The 11,205-nt window shown below is 42.2% G+C and overlaps 1 protein-coding gene across 1 annotated transcript in view; it reads left to right on the top strand.

Annotated features, from left to right (window-relative positions):
• Nucleotides 1–11,205, top strand: part of LOC109475261 (helicase domino-like) — a 63,567-nt gene that overhangs the window by 6,326 nt on the left and 46,036 nt on the right. Inside the window, exons 5-12 of the mRNA XM_019775861.1 lie at nucleotides 1,657–1,770; nucleotides 2,987–3,194; nucleotides 5,268–5,522; nucleotides 6,497–6,717; nucleotides 7,221–7,406; nucleotides 8,587–8,727; nucleotides 9,895–10,081; nucleotides 10,506–10,720. Coding sequence (XP_019631420.1) covers nucleotides 1,657–1,770; nucleotides 2,987–3,194; nucleotides 5,268–5,522; nucleotides 6,497–6,717; nucleotides 7,221–7,406; nucleotides 8,587–8,727; nucleotides 9,895–10,081; nucleotides 10,506–10,720 — 1,527 coding nt within the window. The remainder of the gene's footprint in view (nucleotides 1–1,656; nucleotides 1,771–2,986; nucleotides 3,195–5,267; nucleotides 5,523–6,496; nucleotides 6,718–7,220; nucleotides 7,407–8,586; nucleotides 8,728–9,894; nucleotides 10,082–10,505; nucleotides 10,721–11,205) is intronic.

Genomic DNA, 11,205 nt, shown 5'->3' with positions numbered 1-11,205 from the left:
AAGAAGAAGAACCAAAAGAGCAGAGAATCAACGACGAGGTGAGCCTGTCTTCTTTGCCGCTTATTAACGAAGACTCGCTCATTAAACTTGTACTTACAAGTAACTCTTAGAACTAACATAAATGAATTAGCTAAATGTTAATGCATCATGCTTTTTTTTCCTTAAATAATTATGATGTTTCTTTATCTCTTGTTTTGTCTTCTGAAGCTTACTTTTAAAGCTTTTTTCTGGTGATTGACAAAAAATAATACATAATGTGTTATCAGTGTGTCAGTGCATTTCCCTTTGATTGAACATAATCAACATATTCTATTGTATTCTCACTCAGTGTTACTGGTACTTTGCAGTGTAATGTAGTATATAGTGATAGGGAAAAGTTCATAAAAAAACTGTTGAAACAATCAACAATGTTTCTTTAGGTAGCACTCTAGATTCAAAAAGTCATCTTATGTTTAGTCTCAGTCAAAAAAGATGAATCCATGTCAATTTCTTGTCGGGCTGTTAAAGAATACAGACTCATCTTGACAAGGGTTGTGATATAAAATTTCATACTGATACAGGCTGATAGTAGTCAAATATTGATGTTGTAATCCATACATTCTACAATCCATTCAAATAACATTTCGTTTCTCATTTGTTTGTACAGGGATAGCTTGAGATAGGCAAAAAAATCAATCATAATGAACTTATGCTTAACTGAACGTAAAGCTCAATAAAAGTTCATCTGTGTCAGTGTTAGTATTCTGGAGTATGATTTAACTTAATTCCAATACAGAAAAAGTGCAATACCGACACTTTGGTAATTCCAACATTTTCTCGAGTTGGAAATTATAGTTAGATCCTACTCCAAGACTGCTCTGTTCTTGAACAACTGACCGGACTTACTTTAAGCTCTCTAAATCAGAACTTTGCATGAATCTGAAGCTAAGTAACATACATAACCTAGTCTCTGCTACTGGATGTGCTAGCACTACGATTGCTACAGTACTTCCTGACATTAGTACATTTTGCTTTCAGAGAACAACGCCTAGACCCTCAAGTAGACCAAATGTTCCATTCACACAGGTGCATATCATCATCCACGTTTCCATTGATGCATTCCACTTTTTGTCTTTCACTAGGAGAGCCATCTAGCTTTGTGTGATAGTACTGCAGTTTCTGCATGCATAAGCAAAGCTGTCACTGAAAATATTTTCCTTTTTTTTTTAAAAAATACATTTTTGTGGTCCTGTCTTGGCAGCTGTCTCGTGGTTTGAATGCATAGAGAGCAACCAAAAGTTAAAACACTGGTCACTTCAATTTTGAAAGACTGTTTTCCTAATGTCAAGTTGTATCAGACCTTGATTCAAAACTTATCACTAAATAGATCAAGCATGAAAATTTCATTGTTTAACTTTTGAAATATTTTGAATGTGTATTTTCTAATGTCACAAAATTTGGGATATTAGAGTTACAGACTCAAACGTGAGACATTCAAGTCTGAAAAATCAATTTGTTAGAAATTTGATTCCTCTACAGCGTCTTTCAAAAGGAAAAGTGGCCAGTGTTTTTGATATGAAGGGAAGAGGGGGACATACTTTTTTTACTACCACAATTCTTCTTTTTTTCGAGGTTCCCTGTGGTGTGTGTTCTGAATGTAAGCCCTCTCTCCGCCAGGTTAAAGTAATGACAACGAGCGGCAGTAACATCCCGGTGTGCACGCCCGTGGCCATCTCCACCCAACTGCCGCCAGAAGTCACCGCTATCTCACAGCTCAGTCAGCAGCAGCAGGTTAATGCATAGATCTCAACACTCTTTTCTTCATGTCGGCCGGCCGCTGGCCAGGGCGCAAAATACTTCTCCTTTTCAGTTTTTTTTGTTTCAGTTATACCTGCAAAATCTTACACAGGCTGGGACATGGTACTGCACACATAAGTACAGTTTAAAGTTTAAAGGAAACAGTTCAAATGTAACAAAACAGAAGAGTAATATTTAAAGAAAATTTTTTCAGTTACCTGCAAAAATCTTACACAGACTGGGACATGGTACAGCACACAAAAATGCTGTTCAGACTTTAAAGAATCAGTTAGGATGTTCACAAAATATTCTGGTAACGTTTAAAAGAAAAAATTATAAGGAAAATGGAGTTTTGGAATTTTCGAGTGCTGAAAAAAGGAAAAGTTTCGTATACATGTATCTGTGCTAGGGCAAGTATCAGAACAGTGCAGAAAAGAAAAAAGCAAAATCAAACAAGACTGCTACACTAGTTGCAGCTTTCTCGAATTTTACTGAAAGCCAACTCGTAATAATGCATCCAGCCTAAATTTTTTTAGTACAATAGCAGGTACAGTCCAGCTTTTGTTTGTGAAATCTGCAGGTTTGAGGTGGGTATTTTGTGCCCTGTTGCCACACCAAGCAGACGTTCTGTAGTACAATGCACACATGTCCGTCCGCATCTCTTACCCCCCTCCCCCTTCCCCAGGCCATTCGCTTCCCGGCAGTTTCCATCCTAGACCCTCCCGCATGCAGTAGAGTGGAGAAAAGAAGCGCATACAAGTGGATCACGCTGTAGCTCTAGCGCTGTCGTAACGGCACGTCGGCAGAACGTACTGCGCCTGCGCAAAACCCCAATTTTTTACGGTTTTCGTTGGATTTCTGGTCAACATTGCATCAGAATTTTTGTCTGTTTCAGAGGATATCTTTTCTAACACAACATTTGGAAACTGCAGACGGGATGTTAACCTTCTATGCGTGAATACGACCACATATGAAAACACATTAAGGGTTTTGCGCAGGTGCAGTACGTTCTGCCTACGTTCTTTTGTAACCCCCCTTTTCCTCTTGTCCGCATATGTAGACTAGCCTGAAACCCAGCCTTTCTGGCGAGATAACAACCCTTCAAGCAAGGCTGGGTCTCGGGCTAGGCATAGCCAGCAAGTAGTTAAACATATGTAGGCTTAAACACAAACCAGTAGCAAGACTAAATGCTATTTTTTTACCCGTACAGCAACAACAACAGCAGGCTCAGTCGCACGTGGAGCTACACGCAGGCATGCCGGTGGCTACCAACGCTAACAACATGGAGATCGAGGCCTTTAGGAGGCAGCAGGTCCAGGCTTCTGCGGAGCCCAGCAGACCGCCGGGCGGCCGGCACGGGATGGTGTTCCACCCACAGAACCAGGCGCTACAGCAGCAGCTCATGAGCTCAATGCAAGGTAGATAAATAAGCATTACACCTTAGATGTGTCAGTGAAGGTTAGACATCCAGGTAAAAACAGTTACTCAAGCCACTTGATATGATTTGTATAACATCATATCCAGTTGCTTGAATAACTTAGTAGAGATCACAGGTTCGATTCTCGGCATGCTGGGCATGTTTTGGCGTGATTCCAGCGCGGTTTTCCTAACAATTATCTGCTGTTAGATTTTGAAGTGGCGTGAGACAGCAAAACATCAACAATCCCAGGTTGGGTAGAACAACTGAACATTTGGTAATCCTGCTATTGCAGAACTCTTAATACAGATAGAAAAGCCAAGTGACAAAACTTGAGCATAGTTTTTTTGCCTGGTTTTTCGCATTGTCTTTCTAAGGAAAGGCTGTTTTATCTGTTGTTTACATTTAAAATGATAGATGGTCAGATAGAAGCAGGGCTCCAAATTAACTTTTTGACCTAGGAGCACTGTGCTCCTAACCATAAAAAGTTAGGAGCACAGGCTAAAATCTAGGCGCACCAACAAAAAATATTGTATTGCAAAGGTGTTAATATATTAAAAACTAAGGTAGATCATATTTCCTTAAACAACCCCCCCCCCCAAAAAAAAAGAAATCACATATTAATACAGCTGAATAAATAAAAATGTGATTATGTCATTAAATTCCTCCTCAAAACAGTTTTCTGAGGGACACTCGGTGGGCATGATCATGATCTCTAAGATCTCCATAATTCAAATGTAAAAGTACTAGTACAGTAGTTCATAGCCAGGGTTCTAGCTAGGATTTAATTTTAGCGTAGTGGTACTTGCCGCACGTTGAGGGAGCGAAGCGACCGACAGGGGGGATGGGCGCTTTTAAAAATTTAAGCTTAAAAAGCGGCCATTTGAGGGATACCCAAAGGGAAAAATGTCATTATTTTCTAAGGTATGTACAATGTATCCTTGATTAGTAATTTTTATATCTTTGCAGCTTGAAATCTTCACAAAATACAGAAGATAATCCAAATCAGACACAACCATTTAAGAACAGACTCTGAGCATCTGGTGTGCAAAGTTGCAATACTCTACATGCAAAAAATAGCAAATATAAATAAAACAAAAAATACGTCTGTTTTGCCTACTAATAGTGTCTCATTATGAGGCACTTTTAATCTCCTTTGTGCCATTTCTGTTCTGCAAAACTGGGCCAAAGTATGATGTGATTCTACACGTGGCTTTGTTGTTATTGCCAAGCTTTGATGCTGACATGATTACAGGCACACCCAGTATGTTGACATAGATCGCACAGTAGCTAAGAGCATGAAATCGGCATGGCACCAGCACTGACGCATATGTGGGAGGAAAACCCACGTGTGTCACAAAGATCACAGACACGGTAAAGAAAAACGGCAAAAATTTGACAAAAGAGCAAATAATTTATAGTTACTTGTTTAAACTATGAACGGATCCATTGGGTGAACTCCCTTGTTCATAGACAATTTTCACAGACACTGGATACCGAGCTAGGTAAGTTACCAACGCAAATTTGCCGCTGTGGGCTTTAGAGGCCCCTCCTCTTTCGGCAGCCGGCTGGAGGATACATCGTGGGAATTGTTAAATAGGCCAGCCCATATATGGCGTCCCAAAGGGAAAGCCGACACTAGGAAGGGGGCGGGACATCTCTTGCCTGGACTCGCCCAGACACTCTGGCACCAGTGTCTAGCCGCTGTCACTCACAGCAGGGCGGCAACAAGGTTGCAAAGAGCCAAGAGGACCCGCCCACGTTCTCCTGGGAGGCCCGGCACATGCGTTACTGCGCTAAAAAAAACATTTTTCACATTTGATCTGGCATTCTTAAACAAAGAAATACAGTCACAATGCCGCTACGTTGTAGTGAAAATTAGCGGGGGAAAATTGGCGTAGCTGGTTCTGCTATTATCTACAATGTAGGCTAAAATTTTTATTGGCGCACCGTGCGACCGTGATTTCAAATGTAGTCGCACCGTCAAAATTTTGGGCGCATATGCGACCAAATCAGTCGCAGTCACGAGCCCTGTAGAAGACAAGAAGATGACATTTTCTCTTCCTGTTTTCAGGTGGTCTTGTCACAGCCCAACAGCAGCAGCCCACCCCTTTCACCACCCAGCAGCAGCCCCCTCCATACCCTTCCCCCTTCGGTCCTGCCGTGCCTAACACAACCCCCATGCACAGTCCTCCCCCCCAGCCCCTGCCCACCCACCCCCCTCTGCAACACCAGCTCAGCCAGCCCCAGCCCTCCACACTCCCACAGGCTGTACCACAGACTCCACCAGGCATGGTACAGAGAACCATGTCAGAGCCACAACCACCAAGTAAGTCTAACTGGAACATTTGAATCTGTATCTGTATAGCCGGTATAACTGCCCTTCGGCGTAACACACCAGCTTCTGTATCTGTATAGCCGGTATAACTGCCCTTTGGCATAATACAACAGCTTCTGTATCTGTATAGCCGGTATAACCGCCCTTCGGCGTAACACACCAGCTTCTGTATCTGTATAGCCGGTATAACCGCCCTTCGGTGTAACACACCAGCTTCGCAGGCATGCGGTGTAGCGGTAACTGGCTATATTACACCAAACGGCTTACTATACCTAACCCTTGAGCATCCGACTCTAAACATTATATAAAGCTATCTAATGACAATGCTCCTACTGTACATGGTGACAGCGATGAGTTAGATACCGAATATTCACCTGTGACTGTAAGTGACATTACAAAGGTTTTACATGCTGATTCCAAGTAAAGTGCATCTTTTGTGTGATACCACAAGAGCAGACAATTTTCTAGGAAAGACTTGATTCCATTATGTATTTTGAACCTTAAAATCATTGTCAGCATTGCAAGACTGTCTTGAAGCTTCGCTGTTATTCTTTACACGAGTTAAAATTCTCCCTCTTGTGCCAATGTGCCAAAAGGCAGTATAGGTTTTTGCCACCCCCTCTTATATTTTTCTACTGTTATTAGTATCATCATCTAATGTCTTTGTAGCATGTCGGCAGAACGCACTGCACCTGCGCGAAACCCGTAATGTATTGTGCATAGCACTTTGGAAGAACGTTTCATATAAGGTTGTATTCGCGCATATAAGGAAAACATCTCGTCTGTAGTTTCCAAATGTTATGTAGGAAAAGATATCCTCTGCAACAGAAAAAAATCTAATGCAACGTTGATCAAAAATTCACCGAAAACGGTGAAAATACAGGGTTCTGCGCCGGCACAGTACATTCTGCCGATGTGCTTGTCTTTGTGTATGTGACTAAACAAATGAACGACATGCTCTCCAGCGTTCCAGACTCCCCAGCAGCCCAAGGACTTACCCAAGCCTCTAAATGTCTCCACGATGACTCCAGCGTCTGTCACCTCCACCATCGTCTCCAAGAACACCAAGTCCCCTCTGTCCCCGACGTCCAGCCAGAGACTGCAGACCCGCCACCAGCATTCCATCTCACACGTGTACGACACCACCATAGGCTCACAGGAGGAGATCGTGGAAAGGGCCAAACAGGTTGGTCCAAGCACTTCGTTTTGAGATCTTTGTTTAGAAATAGCAAAACCTCATTTTAAACTGTCGTGTGAAGTTCCTGCACCAGAAAAATTTTACCTGCACCACTAATTTTAAATCCCTTTCAGCAGGCTTTTATAAATTTGAAAGAAGGCTTGGTACCATTTTTAATCTATTAATCTGTTGTGTAACAGGACACTCCTTGGTGCAGGTAGACAGCTCCAATTTTACCTGCACATACCCAGTACGTGGGGCCAATGCAAGTAGACATCAGAAATACCTGCACAGCTTCATTTTACCTGCACTAACCTGCATATACCCAGTACATGGACCAGTGCAGGTTAGGTGCAGGTAAACAGAAACAAGTGTATATAACTCCTGCACTAACCTACATATGCAGGTGGTATTTTGAGCCCTGACACAGTACAAATTTCTCTTACTACAATGCAGTTGGTATTTCGAGCCCTGTAACAACAGTTCAAATCCGTGTCCACCCCCCCCCCCAGGAAGCAGCAGTGCAGCAGAGAGTAGCGGAGCTGCGTAAGGAGGGTCTGTGGTCCCAGCGACGACTGCCCAAGGTCCAGGAGCCGCCACGCCCCAAGGCTCACTGGGACTACCTGCTGGAGGAGATGCAGTGGCTCGCCACTGACTTCGCGCAGGAGAGGAAGTGGAAAATGGCAGCTGCGAAAAAGGTCGGCTTGCTTAACATTAACAAACCTCTGCATGTCACACCCAACACACTTGTCGAGAAGAGTAGGGGGTGACCCGGTGTGCTTGGCTAAATATACGAGCCGTAGTGAAGAAAACTATGTTGAATTGATTAACACACATGATGAAACTATTTGCGGATGAACTCTCGTCGTCCAAACTTGTAAGACCCTTTCCTGTGTTTGTAACAGCACTTGTAAGCCAGGTGTACTTGTTGAAAAATGACACCTAGGAATGCTCTGTCACAATAGAAACAAGTTGATGGAATAACTGTGTTGCAAAAGAAGGTTGGCCTCATTGTCCATGCTTTTTAAGACCCTCTCGCCCTCTAAGTCCAAAAAAATTACGCACCAATAAGACCACAGAATTTTTTGTCACTGTAGAAATAAGTTAGTAGATAGAATAAGTCCCTCACAACGGGCCAGCTGAACACTTATGTTTCTTCCTGGTCGTATTGAGGGAGAGAAAAATGGTTTCCTTTTAAAAACCCATGCAGAAGTTTGCCCTCTTCTGATGTGGATCCTGTCAGAGGATACAAGATTTAGTTACAAGGAATTTGAAGTTTTAGTACCAAACAGAGAAGCTCTCAGAAAATGAATTATCTTGGCATATTAGATATTAATAGTTTAGAATCCGTAACAATGTTTCCATGTTTTTCTCCTGACCCAAATCTTTAAAAAAATCACCTGTTCCTTAGGTCCTGAAGCAAATTTTGGTCTTTATTTTTCTAAGTTACGGAAAAAAGTTGTTTCAATTTTTCTAATTTACGGAAAAGAGTTGTTTCAGTCCCATTGGCAGGTGATTGGCCTTTGGACTTGGACGTACTAAAAAAAAACTCTGACAATGCACTAGCCACACAGATAAATGTTTCAATTTTGCTTTCTTGTTTCCAGCTTGATTTCTCTAAGTTACGGAAGAGAGTTGTTTCAGCTCCATTGGCAGGCAATTGGCCTTTGATATATTAAAAGAAACCTTGGCAAGTGCAGTAGTTACAAGGCAATGTGATGAAATCTTACATAGAAATGTTTAAATTTTGCTTTTTTGTTTGCAGCTTGCCATAGCAGTTGGCAGGCGATTGGCCTTTGGACTTTGCCTTGTAAGAATCGTCATGGTTTTTTTAAATATCAATGTGATGAATTTTGAACTTTGCTTTGTTGTTTGCAGCTCGCCAGAGCGGTTGTCCGATTCCACCAGGAGAGGAAAGCCAAGGAAGTTCGAGCGGAGAAGGAGGAGGCACTACGTCTGAGGAGAATAGCCTCCAACATGGCCAAGGAGATCAAGGCCTTCTGGGCTAACATTGAAAAAGTAAGGCTTGTCCAAAAGAACCTTTGTTATCTTCCTCAGAGCTTTTACTGGAGTTCTGATTCTTGCCAGTACAGGTGTAATTGACTTTATGTTCCCGGTAGCAAAAGTTCACAGTCTGAGAAAAGTGGACATGTTCATGGAACTATATATTCACTGGGGACAGGTGCAGGAGAAAGAAAGTCCAGGAATTATTTAACTGTAATGTTAAGTTCACGATACAGAAGTGACAGTGAAAACAGTGAACATAAAAGTACCGTGAAAAAAATTAGGAATTACAGTAACCAATGTAGGTGGCGCTTTTGTGGCAAGAAGCAGTACTCCAGTCAAAAGCTCTGAGGAAGATGCCTGATGGGCATAAAAACATAAGCAGTTTTTACTGGTTCTGTAAAGGAGAACTCCAATAACTCATGCCTTGATAAAGTTATTTTGGGAGATCAGCTGTAAGTTTTGTAGAGCAGAAGTTATCATTTCTTGAGTGTTGCTGATTTTCAGGCATGTAGAGTTGTTTTTTTCTGTGAGGAAATACTCCTAAAAGAAAGAATAACTATAAGGGATGAAAGGTGTTAAGATTAATGTTCAGATGAAAGCCACATTTTCCCACATGGGCAGGTTGCTACAGATGTTGCCCAATCAAAATGTGGCCAGATTCATGCATACTTTGCTTCTGCCGCTGACTTTCCCATGTCACAAGCAGCAATGGAGCATGCAACATGTTTTCTTCCTGTACTTTATTTTACTACCAGTAGGTTTTCACAAGGAACGTTTTGGTGACCATCTCTCACCTTCTTCAGGGCAACAATGACTGGTTCTGATTTGTACTGCAGCTATGTAAAATACTGCAGCAGCAACACCTAGCTGCAGTATGACTCAGAACCAGTTATTGTGGCCCTAAATAAGTGACAGATGGTGATGGAAACATAGTTACATAAAGAACCTTTCGCAGTTCAGACTGTTAAGTCTGCATGCTTAAAAAACAGTTGTTTCTGTGACTACCTTATAGTTTGTGCAATATAAGCAGCATTTATGGCTAGAGAAACAGCATATTAAGAATAGATTGCAGGATGCAGAATCAAAACACAAAGTTTGATAGGCATAGTTGAAAGGCAGTTTTAGTAGTGGTAAAAGCAGAGACTTATTGCTTAACCAGTCATGTTTCTGTACCTTTAGGTTGTGCAATATAAGCAGCATTCACGTCTGGAGGAGCAGCGTAAGAAAGCGTTGGATCTCCAGCTGAACTTCATCGTGGACCAGACAGAGAAATACTCCTCCTGGCTGACTCAGGGGCTGAAGGAAGACTCGTCCTTACAGGGTTCAGCAGCCTCTAGTCCTGGCAGGGACACAGCACTGGGGGAGGGTGAGTACAGGGCTAGGAATTCATGTTTGGGGTTAGGTGCACGTGTGCTGTTTGTATTTGGTAAAGGCAAAATGCAAAAGTGTTATGCTACCTTTGGTTGTCGACCCCCATACATACGTACAGGATAACTGATTTACCTCTGGGTAAGGCTAGTGGACACAAGACCAAGAGGTCCAGGGTTTTATTCTTGGCATCCCTGGAAAGACATGTCCTTGGGAAAGGAAATTTTCTCACTCCACCCAGGTGTTAAAAGGGTACCTGACTTTGGTTGGGGAGGTAAAAGGCAGTGGAAGAAGAAAGATGGGCTCTGCATCTCAGTACTTTTCCTCAAGATAATGGATAAGCAACTCACTTCCCCTTTGGCCATAAGAAAAGACTATGGCACTGACTTCAGCTATATTTTTTTTATCCCTTTAACCAATAGATGATGAGTTTGAGCCTGATGATGAGAGTGATGATGAGGAGACTCTGGACCAGGAAGAGGAGGCAGATGAGCAGGAGGATGTAGATGAAGAGGTTGCGCTCCTGCAGCAGGAGAGTGAAGTCCCGCTGGAGGATCTCATCTCCAAACTCCCGCCTGAGATCCTGGAGAAACCTGCCGAGGCCATGGAGGTGGACGGCAACTCCAGCAGCGAGGAGGTAACAACCTTTTGAGTTATTTTTCCGATTTGGTAAAATATATTATGAGGGACTTCAAACTTTTAGCTAGCTCAGAATTAAAACTAAACAATTACCCAAATTTTTAACTGAATCGCTGTCTTCCTAAACTTTCTGGCCCAGTGATTGCTGGCATTTTGTTCATGTGTGACTGCAAGAAATTCACTACAACCTTAAATACTTCACTGAGGTACAAAATGATTTCTTGTTAAATGCTGAATCCTTAAATGCTACATCCCGGGTTATAAACTCATTGATCTCTTGTTCAGTGCTGAACTACAGTACATTTTTTTTCTTGCATAGTTTTTTTAGCAGCTCTTCGAAGCAAGAAAAAAATTACACACCATTAGGAGCCCAGAATGCTCTGTCTATATAGTAACACGTTAGTTAGTCAACTCCCTCACAACGGGCCAGCTGAACATTTCTGTTTCTTCCTGGTCGTATTGAGGGAGAGAAAAATGGTTTCC

Source organism: Branchiostoma belcheri, unplaced genomic scaffold (assembly GCF_001625305.1).
Source record: "Branchiostoma belcheri isolate BF01 breed outbred unplaced genomic scaffold, Haploidv18h27 scaffold33, whole genome shotgun sequence".
Classification (NCBI taxonomy): domain Eukaryota; kingdom Metazoa; phylum Chordata; class Leptocardii; order Amphioxiformes; family Branchiostomatidae; genus Branchiostoma; species Branchiostoma belcheri.
The sequence above is the reverse complement of the archived record's forward strand: the minus strand, read 5'-3'. Positions and strand labels throughout refer to the sequence as shown.